Here is a 25,498-nt window from a genome sequence, read left to right on the forward strand (position 1 = left end):
ACTTGATTGACTATTTCCTTTCCCATATTAGGGAACTTTTCAACTATAATCTCTTCAAATATTTTCTCACTCCCTTTCTTTTTCTCTTCTTCTTCTGGGTCCCCTATAATTCAAATGTTGGTGCATTTAATGTTGTCCCAGAGGTCTCTGAGACTGTCCTCGACTCTTTTCATTCTTTTTCCTTTATTCTGCTCTGCGGTAGTTATTTCCACTATTTTATCTTCCAGATCACTTATCCGTTCTTCTGCCTCAGTTATTCTGCTATTGTTTCCTTCTAGAGAATTTTAAATTTCATTTATTGTGGTGTTTATCATTGTTTGCTCTTTAGTTCTTCTAGGTCCTTGTTAAAGGTTTCTTTATTTTCTCCATTCTGTTTCCATGGTTTTGGATCATCTTTGCTATCATTACTCTGAATTCTTTTTCAGTTAGACTGCCTATTTCCTATTCATTTGTTGGGTCTGGTGGGTTTTTACCTTGCTCCTTCATTTGCTGCATACTTCTCTGTCTTCTCTTGCTTAACTTACTGTGTTTGGCATCTCCTTTTCACAGGTTGCAGGTTTGTAGTTCCTGTTGCTTTTGGTATCTGGCCCCAGTGGGTACGATTAGTTCAGCGGGTTGTGTAAGTTTCCTGGTGGAGGGGACTGGTGCCTGTGTTGTGGTGGATGAGGCTGGATCTTGTCTTTCTGGTGGGCAAGACCACGTCCAGTGGTGTATTTTGGGGTGTCTGTGAACTTATTATGATTTTAGGCAAACTCTCTGCTAATGGGTGGAGCTGTGCTCCTGTCCTGTTAGTTGTTCTGCAGGGGGTATCCAGCACTGGGGCTTGCTGGTCATTGAGTGGAGCTGGATATTAGTGTTGAGATGGAGATCTCTGGGAGAGCTCTTGCTTATTGATATTATGTGGGGCCAGGAGGTCTCTGGTGGCCCAATGTCCTGAAGTCAGCTCTCTCACCTCAGAGGCTCAGGCCTGACACCCGGCCAGAGCACCAAGACCCTGCTAGCCACACAGCTCAGAAGAAAAGGGAGAAAAAATAGAAAGAAAGAAAAATAAATAAAATTAATAAAATTATTAAACTAAAAAATTTTTTTAAATTATTAAAATAAAAAAATTTTAAAAAGAAGAGAGCAGCCAAACCAATAAACAAATCCACTCATGATAACAAGTGCTAAAAACTGAACTAAGATAACCATATAAATCAGAAACTAGTCAGTCGCATACAACAAACCCAAAGTCTACAGTTGCTCCCAAAGTCCACCTCCTCACTTTGGGATGGTTTGTTGTCTAGTCAGGTATTCTACAAATGCAGAGTTCATCAAGTTGATTGTGGAGATTTAATCCGCTGCTCCTGAGGCTGCACAGAGAAATTTCACTTTCTCTTCTTTGTTTGCACAGTTCCTGGGGTTCAGCTTTGGATTTGGCCCCGCCTCTGCATGTAGGTCATCCTCTGGTGTCTGTTCTTCGCCCAGACAGGAGGGGGTTAAAGGAGCTGCTGAATAGGGGGCTGTGGCTCACTCAGGCCAGGGGGAGGGAAAGGTATGGAATGCAGGGAGAGCCTGTGGCGGCAGAGGCCAGTGTGACGTAGCAACAGCCAAGGCACGCCATGTGTTCTACCAGGGAAGTTGTCCCTGGATCACAGGACCCTGGCAGTGGCGGGCTGCACAGGGTCCCGGTAGGGGAGGTGTGGATAGTGACCTGTGCTTGCACACAGGCTTCTTGGTGGCGGCAGCAGCAGCCTTAGCGTTTCATGCCTGTCTCTGGTGGCCGCGCTGATAGCCGCGGCTCGTGCCCCTCTCTGAAGCTTGTTTAGGCGGTGCTCTGAATCCCCTCTCCTCGCGCACCCCGAAACAATGGTCTCTTGCCTCTTAGGCAGGTCCAGACTTTTTCCCGGACTCCCTCCCAGCTAGCTATGGCACACTAGCCCCTTCAGGCTGTGTTCATGCAGCCAACCCCAGTCCTCTCCCTGGGATCTGACCTCCGAAGCCCGAGCCTCAGCTCCCAGCCCCCGCCCCGCCCCACCCCGGCGGGTGAGCAGACAATCCTCTCGGGCTGGTGAGTGCTGGTCGGCACCGATCCTCTGCGGGAATCTCTCCACTTTGCCCTCCGCACCCCTGTTGCTGCGCTCTCCTCCGTGGCTCTGAAGCTCCACCACTCCGCCCCTCCCTCGTCTCACCCAGTGAAGGGGCTTCTAGTGTGTGGAAACCTTTCCTCCTTCACAGCTCCCTCCCACTGGTGCAGGTCCCGTCCCTATTCTTTTGTCTCTGTTTTCTCTTTTTCCTTTGCCCTACCCAGGTACGTGGGGAGTTTCTTGCCTTTTGGGAAGCCTGAGGTCTTCTGCCAGCACTCAGTAGGTGTTCTGTAGGAGTTGTTCCACATGTAGGTGTATTTCTGATGTATTTGTGGGGGGAAGGGGATCTCCACGTCTTACTCTTCCGCCAACTTGAAGGCCCTCTCCCTGATATTTTCTTAATCAGAATTCTATCAGCACCTGTTCATCTGAATTACAAATGTGCTAACGGCAGGTAAAATTCACCGAGGTGCACACACTCCACAGCTGAAGCCCCTTGTGCTTCATGAAGCACTTCTGCACACGCTCCTTTTCTTCTCACGCCGACTCTGAGGGAGGCAGAAATAGCCCCGCTGTACAGATGAGGTTCAGGCCCACAGCAAGATACAGTCAGTCCCCCAGGGATGGCAGAGTTGGGAACTTGACCCCAGGCTTCTGACTCCCTTCAGGAAATGATTTCTGTTGGGGCCTGGCATTGCCATTTACTAGCTCTGCAACCTTGAGCAAATGTTGCAACCTCAGACCTCAGTTTTCTGATCTGAAACATTGGTGAAATGGCAGCGCCTTCTTGATAAGGACATTGGAGGATTCAGTGTGCAATTACATATATAGCTCTTAACACAGCCCCCAGCAGGTAGCAGTCAATTTAATAAATGTCCAGCATTATCTTAATTCTAATTAATTAGAGTGAGGGCAGAAGCCAGGATTCTGCCTGTGGATAGATGTGTTTTCGCTTCTTGCCAAGGGGACCAAACTTGTCTAATCCAAGAGTCAAATGACTGCTGACTCAGCCTCTTTATGGGAGGACCTGGAAATCAGTAATTTTAGTGCCCTGCAAAGTGTTTCTCCTTTACTCTTGCATTACTACCACGCTACACTTTTGACACCAGGTTTGTGAGTTTTCCACACATCAAGCCATTATCCAACAGCAGCCTGATGTCCTACAATTTAACTCAGTTCTGACACTGTCTACCTGGAGATAGCATCAGACCCCACAGGTTAAGGGCTCAGTCCCACAAGATTCCCCCCACCCCACTTCAAAAGTCAATTGCAAGTCCTAGGTTGTCACCTGTACTTCTGACTGACTGGCTATAAATCAGAGGTTCCCATGACTCTCTCCTTGGGTTGGATCATTTGCTAGAACAGCTCACAGAGCTCAGGGAAACATATTTAACAATTTTTTTTTTTTTTTTTTTTTTTTTTGCGGTACGCTGGCCTCACTGCTGTGGCCTCTCCCGTTGCGGAGCACAGGCTCCGGACGCGCAGGCTCAGCGGCCATGGCTCACGGGCCCAGCCGCTCCGCGGCATGTGGGATCCTCCTGGACCGGGGCACGAACCCGTGTCCCCTGCATCGGCAGGCGGACTCTCAACCACTGCGCCACCAGGGAAGCCCGACAATTTTTATTTAATAAAGGATATGATAAGGCATATAGGTGATCAGCCAGATGAGGAGATACATAGGGCGAGGTCTGGGAGGGCCCAAGAATAGGAGCTTCTGTCCCATGGAGTTAGGGTGTGTATCACTTTCCCAGCACATGGATGTGTTCACTAACCCACAAGCTCTCTGAAGGCCTTACTTCGGGGATTTTTACTGAGGCTTCATCATATAGACATGATTGATCATTAACTCAATCTCCAGCCCCTCTACCCTTCCAGGGGCGGGGCGGGGTGGGGCTGAAAGTTCCAAGCTTCTAATCATGGCTTGGTCTTTCTGGTAACCAGCCCCCATCCTGAAACCATCCAAGGAGCCACCAAGAGTCACCTCATTAGAATAAAAGGCGCTCCTATCATCCAGGAAATTCCAAGGGATTTAGGAGCTCAGTGTCAGGAACCAGAGGCAGAGACCAATATATACATTTTTTATTGTTTCACTTGCCCCAAGTGATGCTTAGGATTAAGCAAGTTTAGAAGTGCTGTCCTCTCTCTGTTTACTGCTGCCCCAAGCTCTCACCTGTTGTGTGGTAGATCATCATACTCTTGGGACCAAGCAGGTGTCAGGAGCCAGGAAGGCTATTTCTTTGAGCCCTGCCTGGCTCATCAATAACTCTCCTGGCACCCCCTTTCTTGAAATTCAGGGGTTTGTTTTGGCTTTAATAATTTTTTTTATACAAATTTTGTCACTTCTTCATTATGGCTGATCCTTTTTAATTCTTAGTACGTGACTTATTTTTAACCAGCCAGAGTATCATCTGGGAAACTAATGTGCACCTTTTTCTCATCACTGATGATTGGTGAAAATGTTAAATATCCCCAGTCTCAATTCCTTTCCTTCAGCACTTCATCTCTGCTTCCAGGTTGAATCTAAATCATGGGGTTTGACCTTTTGAGCAGTTGTATGCAGAAGAGGGATTGTGGCATGAGCATGTGTTTTCAGCTTACCTGATGAGTAAGTTGCCCAGATGGGCCCGAGGTAATCCCAAGAGGCCGTGAGGGTCTCTTGACTTGGCTTTGCAGGACTGCCATGTCATGAAAGACAGTATACGTGGTTTGACAAGGCTTGTCCTTGATTAAACTCTGCTGATTATCATTTGTAAATTTAGCATCTTCCATTTCTAATTTTATCCCTGGAAAATTTGGTTCAGTGTTTTTCCTGGTGTGAAAGTTAAGCAGACTGATTGATGGCAGGCTGATTCTTCCATTCAGTAAGTGTTTCAGGAGCACTGACACCCTCTCCTAGGAGGGTGACTCCCAGGAGACGGACATTGGTCTCCCTGCCCAGGTCAGATAAATTCAAATCCATCCCTCCCATGGCTGCTCCCAGAGTTAACTTTCTACAACGCAACCCCCCGCCCCCCATTGTCAGTCTTGTGCTCACCTCCTCTCTCTGCTCATCAAGGATAAAGTCCCAACTTCTTAGCTTGATGTGCATCTGTCATCTCTCTCTTCTCTCAGCTTCACATGTTCTGTTCTGGTAACACAGGCTGCTCCTCATCTGCAGATGTACCATCTCACTTCTTTACCCCTCACCTCTGGTGACCACATGAAGGGATGGAAAAGCCAGGGAGGGGACTTAGGACCTGATGGTAAGAATGGGGGGTGTGCATCCTCTGCCTGAGCACATAGAATGCTGTGCTGCCTGTCTGAGCTTGGGTGTGGCTGGACCCACAAGGAACAGAGTGCTGTGTCCTTTATCCACACGGCAGGCTTGCTCTGGGGGCCGCTGCCTTCCTGCTCCATCAACCAGACCTTCTCAGTTTGACACCCCTGCCCTTATCCCCTGAGATGATGAATGGGTCCCTGGGAGTCAGATGCTCCAGCTTGCACACACCTCCTCACAACCCCCCAGGTGAGGGCGCCCTTTCAGACCATGTGGTAGTGATCAAGAGGTCATCATGGGGTTGTGCCCTGCAGGCAGTGGGTGCTTATCTCTATGAAAAACCTCTTTTTTTACATCTTAGCTAGCTTACAAAATTTTATATCCTGTATGTTAACAAAGGTCAATTGATTCTTATTTTCTATCTCAAATGACCTTGAGTCTTCATACATAATTCTTTCTCTTCCATATGGGCAAACTTTCTATTATACTTTCTTTTAAGCTAGAAATTGGGTTGTGATGTTGTATGTGTTTGTGTGTACATGGAGGAGAGGGTTTCTAGAGAGTGGGGATTTTCTTCAGAATCTCTTTCCCACTGGAGTCTGCAAGGGCTTGAGAAGGACCAAGGCCTTCTCATTTTTATCTATCCTAATGGATATACTATGGGCACTGCATGTCAGGGAAGTGATGAGAAGCAAAGAAGAATATAACACAATTCCTCTTCTCAGAGAGCTCATGGTCAATAAGGATCTAGAATACATAACCAAACAATTAGAATCCTGAGTTACGTACGATGAGATTACAGAGGACATGGAGCTCAACCATTTGGGGATAGAGAGGAAGGTCCAGGGAAGCCAGTAGGGAGAGGACAGCATTGAGCCAATTTTTGACTGAGGGGGAGAATTTTTTCAGATGTTGGGGAAGGGCAGGCCAAGCTAATGCAATCATGTGTCAGTTTTTCTCTTCATGAAAGGATACTACCATTTTTGTTTAACTGATGAGAAACTGATATAAACTCAAGTTAAAGAGCTGACAGCTCACCAGGAGATCCTGGGTCCTCCAAGCCTGGAAGAGTGAATAAAACAGTGCAGTTCCCATAATCTATAATGTGCCTTTTGGGCTTTACTTTGGTTCCTTCATCTTTTTGAGGTCATGGGTACCTTTGAGACTCTGACAAAAGCTACATATCCTCTCCCTACCAAAAGATTCACATATGAACATATGTATTGTTAAACAACAAAAATTCAATTGAGTAAATTTAAGGATCAAATTGGCTTTATTAAATACTTCATAAATCAAGTGTCACCCCATTTAGAAAATAGAAAGAAGCTCCACCAGGCTGTAGAAAAGAAAAGATTTTTTTAAAGGTAGAAAGGGGGCAGACAAAGGAAATTATTAGCAAAGAATGCATTGTTTCAGACAAGGTTGCCCCCTTAAGGGGAACAAAAGGGCCTATGGGGTGGATTACCTCACTAGTGCTGACCAGATAATTCAAGACTGACTGGTTAAAGGTTGCATTCCTGGAGCAAGGATTGAAACAGTAATAGGTTAGTTATTAAGTTTTGATTTGCTTACACGGGGTTTAGCACAAGTGACTCCATTTTGGGCCTGCTGTTTCTTTTTAACAATTTTCCCCTTTTGATCAGACTCTCAGCTTATCTGAGAGATGTGATCAAAATTTAAGGCATTAAATGCCACTATCACATACCTCTCTGTAGTTCTCTCAGCTTCTGTTGATCCTCTGTGTGGTATTCACAAGTCATAATGTTTTGTTGCTTAATCTCTGTGATAGTCACAGGCATCAGCTTCAGGTTCACAATTTTTAAGTTGGTCATTCTCTTTGTCTCTTTTCTGATGTTCTAGTCTTAGGGAGACTTGGTAGTTAGCAGTTGTGAGCATGCATTTAATGCTTTTGAGAGAATACAGCACATGAGGGAGAGTACTCTGAATCTAACAAGCAGGATAATTCCCAGTGTTTGGAGTGCACTTTGGATCCATGGTCCCCAAGACCCAAACCAATCAAATCAAATAAGTCAAAGAAAGACTCCATTGCAGGAGTCACCCTTTTAAGCCAAGAGGAGTGGCTTGCTCAGTGACCTTATGGAACTGAATTTCAGCTTCCCCAGAAGTGTTACTCCAGGTGCAGCAGGTGGTTTTGGCCACAGTGCAGACACCACCTTGCTCAGCTAAAAGAGAATCAAGGGCTATATTATTATCAAGAACAACTTTGGCCAGAAAGTCTAAAGATTTTTTTGTTGGACACCTATTGCTCTAACAGAGGATTTTTCAATATTTTCAAGAGTTAAGGAAAAGTTCCTGATCTAGTCTCATTTACATATACTGTTTTTTCTTTCTCTCATTTACATATACTCTTAACCGGGGAAGTATGGCCCTGCTAAAGGAAGTGAATCCTGAGTCATGAATACCTCTTGATAATTCCTTTCTAACTCAATGATGTAAATCCAGGGGAGTCAACCAATGAGGTGTCTCAGTTTGTGAACAGTTAGGGGAACAGTTAGATAACCTAAGAGACATTGCCTGATATGTACCAGCCATCTAGGTACATAAGAAGAATGACAACCACCACAGACAGAGATAAATCCCGTCGGGACACAAATCACTTCCACCAAGGTGGCACTGTTAATAGATTCACTTGCAGGGATGGTTGCACTTGACTGTTCAAGCTAGATGTCAGTTAGGTTTTCTCCTAGCCTGAAATAGTAGTTGTTTTAAATTTCAGAGGTTACCTCCCTTAGCAATGGCCTGGAAGATACAGATGATGGTGTTACTTTTCCAGGCCAATGCCAGAGTAAAAGAAAGGGAAAGAAAAAAAAAAGTTTATTGTTCAGTTGAAGTGTGAAGTCTTGATGTGGTGTCTTGGAAGGAAGCATCTACCTCAGTGTCAGATACTTCTCTTCCCAGTCAATTTGATTTGGAGATTTCCAGCATTTGTATAAGACCAGATGTCAGGTGGAGTCTTCTTCAGCTGTGAGAAGTGTATCCAACATTTAAGACCCTGAAGTTTGGCTGCCATCTGGGTAGTGAGGAGGACCTGGTATAGTCCCTTCCAAGGAGATTCAAGGGCAGTCTTTGTTCTTAGTGATCCCAATTCAGAAGGGTGGGAGAAAACTGGAAACATTAGTTTGGAAAGTTGTAGCCAGATATTTGAGGAAAGTAGAAAAATTAAGGATCCAGTCCAGTTTACAGGTATATAACAAATCCTTAAAGATAATTAGCAGGATTAGAATCTAATATAGATAAAGGTGCAAACATAATTTATTAAGCAGTTACTAAATTTAAGCTGTTATTCCTGCTTTTAAAAAAATTCTTTTTAAGGATAATCTCACTAAAACTTAATTTGTTTGCATTAAGTTTGCCTTGATTATTTACATGAGTGCAGCAGGAATAGTGATTGACTATATAAGCTCTTTTTAGGATTGCTTTGCTGGAAACTTGGAAACAAGGTACTCTCTGAGTCTATGTACATCTCTCTCAAATGTGACAATTCAGTCCAAGCCTTGGTAATATGGTCAATGTTTCCAGTTGTGTTCCATTACAGGAGAACAGATTCTTATTGAACTTATGTGAATGACTACCTATACTGCCATGAAAAGAATACATTAAGAGTTTCTGAATTCTGGAGAGATCATGTAGAAAAAAATGTCATTTTTGTTTACAAAGGTATAGTGTATCAATTGCTGTAAGTGATAGATTGCTTAAGAGAAAAGATTTCTTTAAATCTGGAAAACCAAAACATTAAGGAACCAGCAGTGTTTTAAAAGTCATACAAATTATAATCAATCATCCTCCTCAGTTTATTTAATCCAATGTAATTAATACTTGCTCTATTTGAATCTAGTTTTTCCACTAGTTCTGGAAATTCTTACTCAGTTTAGTTTTATGATCTTAAAATGAGCAGAAACCTGTATTCTAGAATACCTGTCAGAGTCCTTTTTATGGATTTCTCTGAAGATGAAGCAATTTTGTAGGAACATTTTTACAAAAGCATTAGAATAAAAAAGTAACTCTCTGTAAATGACAAAATCCTTAAAATGACCATTATTAAAGATCTGATGAGAATTCATTACAATGGAATTGACAAGGAAATTTGGTTATTTTTGTAATATGTAATGTTTAAGATAATAATTACAATTATGACTGATAACATCATACCAGGAAATAATAGATTTCCAGGAATTTTATCCCATTTCTGTAACACTTATAACATGTACCTATATAAATATAACATAAAGAAGGCTCGGTATTACTTGTTTGACGATTTTTCCCATGTAATTTAACATATCAAATAAGCCTAATTAGTGTAACATCTCTCTTTTTATAAGGAGAAAGAAGAAATCTTTTCTGAGTTTTCCAAAGGCCCTCTGGAAAATCCCAAAGTTATTTCCAGGTCAAAAAAACTTCACTTAGAATTTGATTTGGGGAAGTTTGCCAAAAAATTCAAAAGGTTTTGGACACTTGGCTAAAAAGGATCACAGATCATTATGAAACAATACTTAATTATCCACTTAATTATCCAAAGTGACAATAAAAGGTTTCAAGAGCAAATGCAATAAGTTACATACTTCTGAGCCAAACTTTGCTCTTTTAATATCGGAAAGACTCAGTTTACTTAAGTAATCAAAGACCTGATAATAAAGATATAAAACACAAAAAGTTATTTTGATAAAACACAAAATCTTTGCTTTCCAGGCAGGTTATTTTAAAGATAAAGAAAAAACTTTGTTTAAATTTCTTATTAAGAGTAGATCTCATTTATTAGTAAATCTAATAAAACTTTGTCCTTTTAACAGAGGAAAGAAAATTAAGTTTTAGTTTTACATAAGTATACTACTGGTATTAAAGCTTATTTTAAAACCCTTATAATAACAAATTAATTTTTAGCCAACTTGACCACACAAGATTTCCTCTTTTTTCCTCTTTTTCTTTTTCTCTCTTTCATTCTTCTTAACTTCCTATGTCCATAGTTTGTCCTTTTTTTTCTTTCCATTTTGAAATAACTAGTTTTACTTTAGAGCAAAATCACTTTTATTTCCCTCAACAAAATGTATCTCCATACTTCATACCCTTTTTAACCAAAAAAAAAAAAAAAAAACCAACTCCAAAACAAAAAACATATCCAATTTTCCTTGCATACAGAGTTGTTTCTTATTATTTTAAATTGCATATATTAGAATTCTTAACCCTTAGAAACCTTAATCTATAGTGAAAACTTAGTAATCAGTTGTGAACTATTACACTAGCATTCTTTAGATTAGCAAATTTGTGAATACATTTCATAATTTTTAGAAATACATGCTTCTTCATAGTAAAATTTTTAATGTGGCACAAACCATATATACTAATAGAGCCAAATATCTTTAGTTCCTCTGCAAAAGGAAACCAAAAGTAGGTAAAAATCTACGTTCAGTAATTAATGTTTTAGTATTTTATATTATTTAGAAGTGATCTAGATATTCAATGAACTTCTATCATTTAATTTAGCAAAATGCTAAGGGTGTAAGTTATTAAAGAGATTTGGGAGACTAAGTACACATACCATAAAATATAATTATTGCAGAAAAAAGTTTACCTAAAAACTCTTACCCCACTTACATCTATCTAAATCACTTGCTCCCAACTATTATGTTTAGATTACCCATGAAAACTTCATGAGACATTAGACAAAGTCAGCCATCACCCCAAGCTATTTTTTTTTACATTTTTTGCTGACAAATTTTGTAACAGAAATAGCATGGACTTATTTGACTAATAAACCCATGTAGAATAAAATTTGTGTGCCTGTATTATATTCAGTGTAATTCTAGACACATTCTATTTTAATCAAACCAGCAACTTTAAATTAACTTTGATATAAAATATTTTCCCAGAATATATAAACCTGAAAAACATTTGGATTAGCCTCTATTATATTTTTGAGACTTTCTATGAAGACTAAATTTATATAAATGCTTGTTTGTTTAAGCCAGCTAAATAGAAATCTTTTGTAAATGAGTTTTAGCAATACCATACATCTTCAACACACATATATGTAGACACACACGAACATACAGACGGATGCAGAGACCTTATCGTTTCTATTTTACTAGTTATTAAAAGAGTTGAATTTAGTTGCTTTTTTTGGTCCTAAATTTCAAATGACCTTTCCCCTTTTTGTTTTTCTTCTGATAAAACTTACCTCCCTGAAGTTTGTACTTATCTCAGAGGCACAGGGAAAGAATGCAAGTTATAAGCCTTTTAAGATAAAATAGGCAGGTTTGGAGATTGGTAAAAGGAATAGGTGAACTTTGAATCTCCTCTAGAGCTGCATATCTAGTTTTGCAAAGATTTGTAAGATGAAAAGAATTGCTCTTGATTCCTCAAGGAATTGGGTTGAAACCTAAATGACATCATAAATAGCTTGTCAGTTTTCAGCCTGTTTAAATGGTAAATGTTTCTGGCAGTATTAAAGAACTCCATGGACCCAAGAGGTATCCTCAAAGAGGGTGCAAAGGTTACTACCCTTCCAGGATCCAGAGTTCCTCCCAAAGATAGTGAAAGGAAAAAACTGACAGCCTGCTTGCCCTAGGTAGGCAGAAAGCCAAGCCAAGCTCTTATTTTATTAATAAAAGGTAACTAATTAATAGTTTCTTCAGAGTAGAGAGGTAATTCAGACAGAAGGTTACCAGAATGAATATTCAAATAAAGGAGGACGGAGGGGAGCGGTAGGAATTATGTCAGTCCTATAGTCTTTTTCGGGTACCTTTTGTATCTCTAATTTTTTATTAGCCTTTTGCAATGAAATTTTCAATGACACTATTTTGGAATTTTTAAGTCTTTTGGAGGCTTCTGCATGCCAATTAAAATAGGTATTCCTTGATTTTAAGTGCAATTCTTAAATGCTTTTATCTAATTGGAACATTCCTCATGATGGTCATTGTCATCCCCCTGAGGGCTGGCAGCAGTTTGCTAGGACCCTTAGCAGCAAATGGAGTTCAACTTCCATTACTTTCTGCTCAGCCATATTTGGGACCTCAGTCTGATGGTTACCAAGCCAAGTTCTTATGCACAAAATTCTAGGTTGTCTTTAGTAAAATTTTGGCCATTTTTTTGTAGGTATTTATAGCTCCTGAGACATAGTTTTTAGACGTAAAATAAGCAGGTATGCTGGAAGGTGGCACACTTAACTCTTTAGAGTTTATGGATCCCATTAGCTATACTGAACTAATACCTAAAAGGGCTGTGCCACTGACTTGGGGATTGTGCATTGTTTTACCATGTATTGTACCTTGTTGCACAGAAATTTTCTTTAGGTTGGCAGGTGGTCTGTATCAATCTAACCTGTTCTATGACCAACTTATCCTAATATAGGAGTCTTTGAGTTAGGTGGTAAGCACTCTAACAGCCCTTAAATGCTCCATCTGTACCCACCAAATTTTGCAGCTTTTTTTTTTTTTTTGGCTTCTGAGATCTCTGCTAGCAATAGCCCTTATCTACACAAAATAAGACAAACAAACATGTACACCTTAACACACCAGATGTAACCAAGAGAAGGTTGTGCACACCATCAGCAATTCCCAGCATGGATTAAGTCAACAGACTCCAGTAAATGGGGACTGTGGACTGGAACTAGGGAAAGGGATTCTATACAACCGAGGGGAACTTCAGACAGAACCAAGGGCTAGGGACTCAGAGTCTGCATGGACCCATCTGCCAGCTCAAGTTGACCCACTGAGCCCTGGACTGGAAAGCCGATTGGATCAGGAGCTAAACACAAAGAGAGTGGAGCTCAGCGGGGTTTGCCCCCAGCTCTTGGAAATGGCAAGAAGGACAGTGAACTTAGAGTTTTTGAGGGGTACCACCACTGTGTTTCTCATTGTCCTCAAAGCTGTTGTAAGTCTCCTTCAATCCCACCACTGCCACCAAATTTGTTAACAAAAATTCAACTGAGGAAATTTAAGGATCCAACTGGCTTTAGTAAACAATTAATGGATTGGGCCTTAGCAATCTAGCGAATAGAAAGAACCTCCGCCAAGCTGTAGAAAAGGAGAGGTTATTAAAGGCAGAAAGGAGGCAGAAAAAGGAAATTATTAGCAAAGAATGCATTGTTTCAGGCAAGGTTGCCCTCCTAAAGGGAACAAAAGGGCCTACTGGGCAGATTATCTCACTGGTTCTGATGAGGTAATTCCAGGTTGATTGGTTAAAGGTTGCATTTCTGGGTAGGGGTTGAGACTGTAATTAGGTTAGGTATTAAGTTTGGTTTGTTGACATGGGGTTTAGCACAAGTGACCCCATTTTGGGCCTCCTGTTTTTTTTTAACAATACAATATTTAGATTTTGTTTTCTAGGAGTTCATGGATTCCAGGAAACCCTTTTTTTCCCCCCTTTAGAAGACCTACTTTAGGGTCTGTCTCATTCCTCAGCAGGTCTCTAGGATTAGGACTTTTTCCCCATAGAATTATGGATTCTGCCTTGAGAGGAGGAACCTTAAAAGAATGTAAACCAATCGTTTGGGTGATATTTTTTAAAAAAAACAATTGCTTAAATGATACTTAAGGCCTTTTATGCTAGCCTGACATGTATTGTTTAAGCCTATTCTTGAAAGCTTCCAGAGTTAGGAACTTGCTTTTTGAAGCAACTCTTTCTGTCTTGGGTAGCCCTAACCGTTAAATTCTTCCTCAAATTAAACCAAAATTAGTTTCTTGATTTTCATTCCTGGTCCTGTCCGACAAGGGTTGAACCAGAGCAGACTATAGATCTCTTGACTGTCTCTGCTAACCTCTCCCACCCTCCATGAGTTTAAAGTCTTTTATTTTGAGGTTTGAGTCCTGAGGTTTCTGGGAAATCATCCTCCACCAATGTGAAAATCTCTGCATAAGCATTTCCCAATGACTTCTGAGAACCGTCTTGAGAGAATCAGTAAGTTTCTGCTGAATGAATGAATGACTCCAGGGTTAATAAATTTGAGGAGTGTTGCATTGATTTCCTCTTCTAGGAGAGTCAGAACACACATTAGCATATTAAAAGTCCTGACAAGTCCTGCAGCAAAAACTTTTCCATGGCTCTATTATCCTGAAAAGTAAGTTTTTGCTGACACTAGATTAAGAACTGCTGCTCTGTAAGCGTTTTTCAAGGAACATAGGGAATGAATCTTAAGAGAGCTAATTATCCCCCAATTAATTTTCCTTCTTTTTTTTCCCTACACAGCCTCTTGATTTTGAAGCAGTAGCCATTCACAATATTGTGTTCCAAGCAGAAAATCCTGAGCCTCTGGCGCTTGGTGTACAGTACCATGCCAACTCTTCTGCTACATTCAGACTTATTGTGACAGATGTGAATGAAGCACCACAATTTTCCCAACAAGTATACCAAGCAAAAGTCAGTGAGGATGTGGCTAAAGGCACTAAAGTGGGCAACGTGACTGCCAAGGATCCGGAAGGTCTGGACATAAGGTAGAGGAGAGCAGTGCTGGGCAGGCCTAGCCGCGCGCTGTGACCACAGATGGTGGGGAGGAAGGAGGGCTGGGAGGGGCAGAGAAGCTGCCCTGACTCCAGGACTCTCCCCTAAGGGAGCAGCCAGCAATCTGAGGCCATGTCCCAGTGCACTTGGTGAATCTGCCCTTGGTTCTGGCAGGTGCCAGTACCCTGGGGGGCATCAGTGAGAATCCAGGCTCGGGCAAGCGGGAAGCGGGTCAGATTCCACCCCAGCCTGCCTACTGCAGGTCCCAACTGAGAGCTGGTGAGTTCAGGAGGTGGGGGTCTAGAGACTGGGCTGTCCAAAGCTAGGCCCTCTGTCTGGACCAATCATGGGACCAGGGTCTGGGGAAGAGTTCCAGCCCCTAAGGCGGACTGGAGTTCTAAACAGAAGAATAAAGCAAAAACCTGACTGGGCAGACTCAGCCACCTGACAGGGTGAAGGGAATCTTCTCAAAGGGGGCTGTATAGGATCCTTAGCTTTGCAGAGAGCAGGTCTGGGGCAACAAGACTCCTTCCAGAACTCAGCCGTGGAGAGATGAGTACATGGGCTAAGAAGGTTAAACCAGATGTGTAACTCTTTCTATCTTAGCAATTCTCAAGCTTTTTTTTTTTTTTTTCAGTGCAGTAGAACCCACACAGATTTGCCTTAAATATGTACAATGATAATTAATTTTTCCAAGATAACATATGTATGTGTATGTATCCATATCTGTATCAATATCTATAAACTTTTTAAGATCATCTAGTTAATAAGCACACAGATAGGACTTGAACCCAGATCTTTTGCTTCTATTGTATAACATCAGTCCTACTGTCCATGGCATGACAAATATTTTAGCATGACTTAAAACCCATGCATGTGGTTATGAATGACAAGTCCTTGAGCACCTCTAAACATTTAAGGGGAGTTTTGCCCCCCATTGAGCGATCATTTAGGCAAGGCTGCCCACTGCTTCTCATGATGCAGCTCTTTCCAATTCCTCTGGCTTCATCTTTTGCCATCCGCTGCGTCCTACTGATATTTTATCCCACCTCTGCTGGAATGTCTGATGCCTCCACACCCTAAGCTACTCCTTGGCCTCTCAGCCTTAGTTTGTACAATTCCTTCTGCTTAAAGCATCCTTCTTTTTCTTGCTTTAGTTAACATCTACTCTTTCAGAAAGACTTCTCTGATTCCCATTAACTTATTTGGGATTCCACATGGCCTCTTTGTATTCACCACATTTTACTGGAATTATCGGTCTCTGTGTCTGTCTCCTCCACTGGCCTAGAACCCCTTTTTGTGATCTCCTCTCTTGGTCCACAGCCTGATACTTGCTAAGCCCTCAGTAGATGTCTGCTGAATGAGGACTTCACCGCGCCACCCACCAGTAGCCTCTGAGTATCCACCCATTCACACATTTCCACCAATGAGTGTTCAAGTTTCCTGAGAGGGGGTGGTTTGCTGATCAATTTTAAAAGATAATTCCAGGTTGTTTTAATTGAAATTCTTTGATTGCCAGAAAAGTTTAACTTTTTTTTCTGCTAGAGTTTGTGACTATACCTTTTCTTTTAAAACAAGTACAAAAACCGCTTTGCAAGGATGAACAAATCCTCTCTTTGAAGGCAGATGGTATGCAAATAAAGTAGTAATAATATTAGATCATGCTTCTTTAAATATGTTGTCAGTAATATGCAAGGGATAGTGCTGATATAATAGCATAGTGATGCATAAACTATCTTTACATTTTCATGCAGAGTAACGTGGGCTTCCTTTTGCTCTTTTCTCTTACTAAAGTTATTCATTAAGAGGTGACAAGAGAGGTTGGCTAAAAATTGACCCCGTCACCGGCGAGATCTTTAGTGTGGCTCCGCTGGACAGGGAAGCTGAAAGTCTGTATCAGGTACAAGTGGTGGCAACAGAAGCAGGTGAGCCTAAATAGATAAATAAATTTTAAAAATAATAAATAAAAGGTATGATTAGGGGCTACATCAGTAGAAATGGGAAGGAGGGTGAGGTGGGTGGGAAACTGGGTCAAATTGTCAGAATATCTTACAGTGGAAAAATGAGAAGGGTACGTAAGTGGAGAGAAGTGCTCACACCTTCTCGATTTTGTTCAAGATGAGAACCCCCATGCCCGGTAGCAGGGCTCTTTCAGGCAGGGATGCACTTGGAGGCTGGCTAGGCTTCAGGGCTGCTGCTCACTCTGTGGTGTCCTGAAGGGACCACAGCTTCTAGGAAGGTTCCTGTGTCCCCACTGAGCTACCTCCCTTCCTCCAAAGTGGCTGTGGGTTTCTCCAGGGTACAGGGTCAAACCACTGCCCTGCTGACCTAGACTATTACTTGCTCCTTCAGGCTTAAATTGCAGTGACCAAGGTCTCGTCCTTTTGAAACATAAAATGTTTTGTTCAATGTTCTCAACTTTATATATGCCAGAATCACCCGGGAGCTTGTTCAGTACAGATAGGAATTCACCTTGCAGATTCTGATTAGGTAGATTTGGGTGGCCCTGGATATCTGTTTTGATGAAACCAGGTGAACTTTTGAAAGGAAAGATTTATTATAAAGATAAGCGAAGGATGTTTGAATCTTATATAGCTATAAAAATAAAGTCACAGGAATATTATGCTTACCACTGATAAGGCTCATGATTAAAACACTGAGTTTCTTTATGTTTAAATGGAATTTTCCAACTTGGAGTCGGGAGTCTGTTGATCTTATGCTGGTCAGAGCCTCTAATTAGATAATAAATATATCTGCCTGGCTTACCAAAAAATTAGAATTGAACAAATTATGACTAAATAAATATAGTTGTATACCAAAGAAGGAAACTTTCAAAATGTGAAGCCCAGGGTTGGGAGCTGGAATGCGGAAGATTCCAATAGGTGGGAATCATGAAAATGGTCCCTGTCTGTGAAAAGATGAAGAAAAACAAAAGTACTGCAGTCACGTTAAACCAATGAGGGTAGACATGCAGAAGCGTGTGTCGAACTTGGAATGGTGGTGTGTGAGCGGACGGGCCTCACTGAGGCAGGTCGGGGACTGGCTCTCTCTCTTACTTCTAGTTGACGTGCTTCTAGCACATACCACTATCACACGCCATGAATTTAACTCTCAATTTAAAAGTTCCTGATTTAATCAGCACGACGTTTCTGGCTAAACCTTTGTGCTGTGCCTTCTGCTAAAATGTACTGTGGGGTCAGCACTTCGCTTTGGATGTGTCCTAAAGGCCTCTCACATTTTAGAAGTTTCATGAATCAAAACCAGGGTGCAAAACCCTGCTCTGTTTGCAGTTCTTGGCCCTGAAATGATACACATTGATGAAATGACTTCCTCCTTTGGTTAAGGAGACAGCCGACAAGAAAAGCAGGCAAATAGGGTTTACTGGAATTGAAGCAGGTCGGAGTCAGAAATTGTAGAAACATCAGGGAGAATGCGAACAGTAAGTGTTTGCGCTGTACTGACCGTCCTGTTCTAAGCACTTACCCCTCATACAACACTATGGGGTAGGTACTATTATTGACCGTATTTGATGTATGAAGAAACCAAGGTACTGAGAAGTAACTTGCTCATGATCACACAGTTACCAATTGTTCAGGCTACAGAGGTCAAAATTTTCTCCACGATACAACAGCAAATAACATTTGTACAGCTCTGTACAATTTTCTAAGAATTCATGTCAGATCCTCATAAAGTCACGCTTTACAGCTGAAGAAATGAGCCTGAGAAAACTTAACGAACATGCCTAAGTCAGTGTTGAGCAATGAAAGGTGTGGGCTCTAGAGTCAGATGCCCTGGGTTGGAAGCCTCTCTACCGCTATGTGACCTTGGGCAAGTCACACAACTTCTCTGAACCTCAGTCTTCTCATCTGTAAATGTACACCAGTGTTGTTTTGAAGTAATGTATGTAAAATATGAGCACATAATTCTTATTATTACCAAGACTTTCTAAGCAGAAAATGAAACTAGGTCTCAATTGTAAATTTTTTTTAAAGAAAAGGAAATATCCTTTCTTATTGAGAGGAGAATGAGAAAGCAGATACCATATTTCAATGACTCAATTCCTTAGGTGGATCCTCCTTGAGCTCCACGGCGCAATTCCACCTGACCCTCAGGGATGTGAACGACAACCCGCCGCGGCTGGTCAAGGAGTACACAGGCTTGTTCTTCTGCTATCCCCCTAAAGCACCCGGAAGTCTCATTTTCGAGGCCACTGATGATGATGATCAGCAGTCATTTCGGGGTCGACACTTTACATTTTCCCTTGGCAGTGAAAGCTTACAAAAAGACTGGGAAGTTTCCAAAATCAATGGTGAGTTGTCAAAAGAACATCGAGAGAAACACTGATGGGCGATAGAATGAGTTTTTATTTGCTTTGGTATGCATGCAGCACTCAACACAGAGCTTTCTTCCACGCTCCAGGAAGGAAGTTCATGCTGTGGAAACTTGCACAGGCAAGCCCTCCAGAGGGTTGAAAGCCCCCGGGGTTTGGAGGAAAGAAAGATTATTAATACACAACATCTCTCTTAGTGTGCATGAATAGTTGGACAATCAGAGCAACATTGCAAAATTTCCAATGGCAGCTGAGAAACAGGTTTCATCAGGATTTTTTAAAAATAAATTTATTTATTTTATTTATTTTTATTTTTGGCTGTGCTGGGTCTTCGTTGCTGCGCGCGGGCTTTCTCTAGTTGCGGCGAGCAGGGGCTACTCTCGGTTGCGGTGCGCGGGCTTCTCATTGTGGTGGCTTCTCTTGTTGCCGAGCATGGGCTCTAGGCATGAGGGCTTCAGTAGATGTGGCACGCGGGCTCTAGAGTGCAGGCTCAGTAGTTGTGGCGCACGGGCTTAGTTGCTCCACAGCATGTGGGATCTTCCCGGACCAGGGCTTGAACCCGTGTCCCCTGCATTGGCAGGTGGATTCTTAACCACTGCGCACTAGGGAAACCCGCTCATCATGATTTTTAAAAGGAGCTTTATTGAAATATAATTGACTTACAATTAACAGCACATATTTAAAGCATACAATTTTATAAAAATCAATATATGTATATACCATTGAAGCCATCAGCACAATCAGATAAGAACAGTTCCACCACCCCCAAAGTTCTATTCATGCTCTGCTGCAATCCCTATTTTCCACCCTACACTGTCCATCCCTCACCCCCAGGTAATCACTGATCTGCTTCCTGTCACTCTAGATTCGTCTGCATTTTCAAGAATTTTATCTAAATAAAATAACAGCATGTACTCTTTTTTTGTTTGGTGACTATCACTTAGTATACTTATTTGGGAATTTCACCATGTTGTTGCATATATCAACACTTCACTCCTTTATATTGTAGCATAGTATTCCATTGTATGACTATATCATGATTTATTATTCATTAACATATTGATTATTACTTAAATTGCTTCCAATTTTTGCTTTTTCAAATAAAGCTGCTATGAACATTTGTGAACAAGTGTTTTGTAGGAGCTATGCTTTCATTTCTCTTGGTTAAATACCTACAAGTCATCATATGGTAGCTATACAGTAAGAGAATATCAAATTGCTTCCTGAATAGTCTGTAGTTTTACATTCCCACCAGTGAATGAGAAATCTAGTTGCTTAGTATTCTTCCCAATGCTTGCTATGCTCAGTCCTTTTAATTTTAGCCCTTGTAGTGGGAGTGTAGTATTTCATTATGTTTTTTTTATATATATATGGTTATATGAGTTGTTCACATATTCATTAACTTGGTTTTTTTTTCCCTCCCCATATCCTCAAGTCCATTCTCTAGTAGGTCTGTGTCTTTGTTCCCATCTTACCCCTAGGCTCTTCATGACCTTTTTCTTTTCTTAGATTCCATATATATGTGTTAGCATATGGTATTTGTTTTTCTCTTTCTGACTTACTTCACTCTGTATGACAGACTCTAGGTCCATCCACCTCACTACAAATAACTCAATTTCATTTCTTTTTATGGCTGAGTAATATTCCATTGTATATATGTGCCACATCTTCTTTATCCATTCATCTGTCAATGGACACTTAGGTTGCTTCCATATCCTGGCTATTGTAAACAGAGCTGCAATGAACATTTTGGTACATGACTCTTTTTGAATTATGGTTTTCTCAGGGTATATGCCCAGTAGTGGGATTGCTGGGTCATTATGGTTTTAATTTATATTTTCTTAATGACTAATGGTGTTGAACATCTTTTCATATGCTTATTTGCCATCCATATATCTTCACTGGTGTAGTGTCTGGTCAAATATTGTGCCTGCTTAAAATATTTAGCAGTTTGGCTTCTGTTGTTGAGTCATAAACATTCTTTATATAGTCTAGATTCAAGTTCTTTGTCAGATATATGTTTATAAATATTTTTTCCCAGGCCATGGCTTACATTTTTATTTTGTAACAGTGCCTTTTGAAGAGCAAATTAAATTTTTTTGATGACATCTGGTTTACTGATTTTTTCTTCTATAATTTGTGACTATTTTGTGTATTGTTTAAGAAATTTTTGCCAAGGTCACTAAATTTTTCTAATTTTTTTTCTCCCAGAGGTCTTATAGTTTTAGCTTTTACAGTTACGGCTATCTAATCGTTTAAACACTATTTATTGAAAATATCCTTTTCACATTGAATTGTCTTGGCAGCTTTGTCAAAAATCAAGTGACCACATATATATGAGTCTATTTCTGGACTTCCTTTTCTGTTTCATTGCTCTCTTTGTCTTTATAGCAATACTCTAATGTTTTGATTACTGCAGCTCAATAATAAGACTTGAAATCAGGTAGTGTAAAGGTCCTCACTTTGTTCTTTTTCAAAACATTTATTGTGCATTTCTATATAAATTTTAGAATTGCACTTGTCTATTTCTACCCAAAAAAAACCTATGCAGATTGTGATTGAGATTGTGTGAATCTATAGCTGAATTTGGGGGAGAATTTACATCTTAACAAAATTGAATTTTCCAATCCATGAATATGATTATGTCTCCACTTATTTAGGTCTTCATTACTTTCTCTGAGCAATGTGTTTTAATTTTCAATGTATAGTTCTTATAGAATTTCCCCTAAGCATTTCATATGTTTGTGCTATTTTAAATATTTAAAATTTTTAAATTTTTAAGTAATTCCAGGATGTGGAAATATAATTGATGATTTTTGTATATTGATCTTGTAGCCTATAACATTGCTGACCTCACTTGTAAGTTCTCTCTCCCTCTTTTTCTTACGTTTTCATAGATTTTCTACATAGACAGTCATGTTGTCTGTGAATTATAGGTTTTATTTCCTTTCCAGTCTGGATGGCTTTTATATCTTTAGTTTGCTTTCTTAGCGGCTAAAATCTTCAGGACAATGTTGAATGAAGGTAGTGAGAGCAGAAACAACTTGGCTTGTTCCTAATCTTAGGGAGAAGGCATTCACAGTCTTTCACCATTAAGTATAAAGTTAGCTATAGGTTTTTTGTAGATGCCCTTTATCAGACTAAGGACTTTATCTTCTATTCTTAACTTGCTGAGAGGTGTTTTTTGAGTTTTTTAAATTAGGAATGGGTGCTAAAAATTTCAGGTGTTTTTTTCTGCATCTATTGAGATGATTGTATGGTTGATTTGGGGTTTTGGTTGTTGTTGTTTTTGTCTGTTAATTGGAGAAGTATATCAATCAACTTTTGGATGTTAATTCAGTCTTCTCTTCCTGGGATAAAGCTTACTTGGTGGTGAAATATTAGCATTTTTATATGCGGTTGGATTTGATCTGCTAAAATTTTAAGGATATTTCTATCTATATTCATAAGGGATATTGGTCTGTATATTTCTCTTCTTGCAGTGTCTTCGTCTGATTTTGGTATCAGAAGTAGTGCTGGCTTCATAGAAGGAGTTAGGAAGGGTTCTACGTCTTCAACTACCTGGAATTTTGTGTAAAATTGTTTTTTATTTCTTCCTTAATGTTTGATAGAATTCACCAGTGAAGGCTTCTGGCCCAAAGTTTTCTACAGTAGGACTCAGTACCTACTGTAGTCCTTACCCTCTTTCAACTGGTGTCCTTACCATAAGTTAACTACAAATTCAATTTCTTTAATAGATATAGGGCTATTCAAATTATAGATTTATTTTTGGTTGAGCTTGTTAGTTTGCATCTTTCAAATAATTTTTCTATTTCATTTGATTTGTCTAATTTATTGGCACGAGTTATTCATAATGTTATTATTCTTTTAATATCTGCAGAATATGTAGTGATATCACCTCATTCTGATATTGGAAAATTTTGCTTCTATTTTGGTCTTTATCAAGCTGGCTAGAGGTTATTAATTTTGTTGATATATTCTCAATGAACCAGCTTTTGGTTTCATTGATTTTGCTCTATTTTTTTGTTTTGTATTTCATTGTTCAGATCTTTGTTATTTCCTTTATTCTTCTTATGTTGTATTTAGCTTGTTCTTCTTGTTCTATTTTTATTTAGATGGAAGCTGAGGCAAATGAGAACTTTTTCTTTGTTAACATAGGCATTTGGTGCTATAAATTTATCTCTTAGTGTCATGTTAACTGTATTCTATAAAGTTTGATATGTTTTCATTTTCATTCAGTTCAAAATACTTTCTAATTTCCCTTTAGATTTCTCCTGTGACACATGGGTTATTTAGAAGTGGGTTATTTAGTTCTCATATATGTGGGGATTTCCCACATATTCCTGGTTACTGATTTCTAATTTAATTCTGTAGTGACCAGAGAACATTTGACTGGAATACTTTTAAACTTATTGAGACTTTTTTCTTTCAGTACTTTAAAGATATTTCTCCATTGTGTTCTGGATTGTATTGTTTCCTCTTCGTTCCTTTGAATGTCATGTGTCTTTTTTCTCTGGATGTCTTTAAGATTTTCTTTTTCACTAGTTTAAAGTAATTTTGAGTATCGTGTGCCTTGGAGTAGTTTTGTTCGTTTTTCTTTTTCCTAAGATTTGTCTGTCTTCTTGGATCTGAGGATTTCGACTTTTCATCAAATTTGGAAAAAAGTTAGCAGTTATTTCTTCAAATATGTTTTCTCTTTCTAATTCAGTGTTTGCAGCCACTATATGGAACATAACTACCACGAGTAATGACAACCTACTATATTTAGTATTCATTTATACAGAGAAGTCATGAATTGAGAACTTGAAGGATGCTTTAGCATCCTTTTTCACATTATGGAGGGTACCTGTGGAGTGATAATACTTTTGGTAGTTTAACTCATACTTATATCTAACCATTTCCTAGTCAACTTCAGTATTATATGATACAGAGATGAGCTTTATTCCTGCTCATCCAGGGGCCTGCAGTTGTGTTTTCATGTCAGTCATTTTTTCCCTATTCTGACAGGAACTCATGCCAGCCTCTCCACCAAGCACACGGGCTTTGAGGAGAGAGTTTACCACATCCCAGTCCGCATCAGTGATGGTGGTTGGCCACCCTTGGAAGGGACTGTCTCTTTACCAGGTAGATATTTTGCTGCAGGCAACTTGGGATAATGTCTGTCAATATGGTATTTTGTAGGAATTCTTGTCTTTGAGATGGGATTCTGCAATTGTTTGCTCGAAAATTTATCTACAAAATATTGTTCTGTTTTTCAGTTACTTTCTGCAAGTGTGTGGAAGATAGGTGTTTCCAGCCAGCAGGTCACATGCCTGGGATACCCACTGTGGGCATGACAGTTGGTATACTCCTTAGCACCCTTTTGGTCATCGGTGAGTATAATTTCTCAGATTCAAGGATTTCTGTTCTGGGCCTTGGAAACAAGCTCACATCAGGGTCTGACTTCATGGACTGGTCTGGGGCTGCTCAAATGGCAATCTAGGCAATAACCAAGAATATAGATCACCAGTAAACCATATCCAACTTTCCTGACTGGGAGATACTGCCTTAGTACCACCCTCTACCTATCACTGCCTTGCTGGTTAGTTTGGGAAATACAACATAAGAGGCTTTAAAGAATTAATTATTGTATTTTATGCCTAGTTACTAAGCTTTCATGATGAAGGAGAAAAAAATGCAGTAGCTGTGCCTCTGCTATGTGTCAGGCACTGTGCTTGGTGGGGAACATAGTGACAGACATACACAGATCCTTCACTCACAGAGCTTATGGTCTAGTCTGCCATTGTTGGAATATGTAGGAGCTAGCCTTCCAGTGGAGATGCTGGCATACCTGAAATGTTGCAGAACTCCCCTTTTTATGTTTCGTGACTGTGGGCCTTGATTCTTTATTATCTCTGAATAATTCCACTGCATCACAGGCCTCACTCTGCCATGGCCCCTGGCCTGGCTAGACAGCAGAGTTCTCTGTCTTCTTTTTTGTAAACAGCTCAGTGCCTACTGTAGTCCTTACCCTCTTTCAACTGGTGTCCTCACCACAAGTTAAGTATTAGAAGTAGATACTTCTTCTGCCCATTTTTTAATTGAATTGTTTGGTTTTTTTGCTGTTGGTCTCCATGAGCTACTTGTATTTCACCAAAGAAGACATATAGGTGACCAAGAGGCACATGAAAAGATGCTCAAAATCCCTAATTATTAGAGAAATGCAAATCAAAACTACAGTGAGGTATCACCTCACACGGGTCAGAATGGCCATCATCAAAAAATCTACAAACAATAAATGCTGGAAAGGGTGTGGTAAAAAGGGAACCCTCCTGCACTGTTGGTGGAAATGTAAATTGATACAACCACTATGGAGAACAGTATGGAGGTTCCTTAAAAAACTAAAAATAGAAT

The 25,498-nt window shown here is 40.2% G+C and overlaps 1 protein-coding gene across 1 annotated transcript in view; it reads left to right on the forward strand.

The window, feature by feature from the left end:
- The window catches only part of CDH17 (cadherin 17), a 101,438-nt gene that overhangs the window by 73,054 nt on the left and 2,886 nt on the right, over positions 1 to 25,498 (forward strand). The window contains exons 13-17 of the mRNA XM_024115913.1: positions 14,524 to 14,768; positions 16,570 to 16,700; positions 18,842 to 19,084; positions 24,113 to 24,229; positions 24,364 to 24,477. Coding sequence (XP_023971681.1) covers positions 14,524 to 14,768; positions 16,570 to 16,700; positions 18,842 to 19,084; positions 24,113 to 24,229; positions 24,364 to 24,477 — 850 coding nt within the window. The remainder of the gene's footprint in view (positions 1 to 14,523; positions 14,769 to 16,569; positions 16,701 to 18,841; positions 19,085 to 24,112; positions 24,230 to 24,363; positions 24,478 to 25,498) is intronic.

This window comes from Physeter macrocephalus, chromosome 15, assembly GCF_002837175.3.
Source record: "Physeter macrocephalus isolate SW-GA chromosome 15, ASM283717v5, whole genome shotgun sequence".
Taxonomy (NCBI): Eukaryota; Metazoa; Chordata; class Mammalia; order Artiodactyla; family Physeteridae; genus Physeter; species Physeter macrocephalus.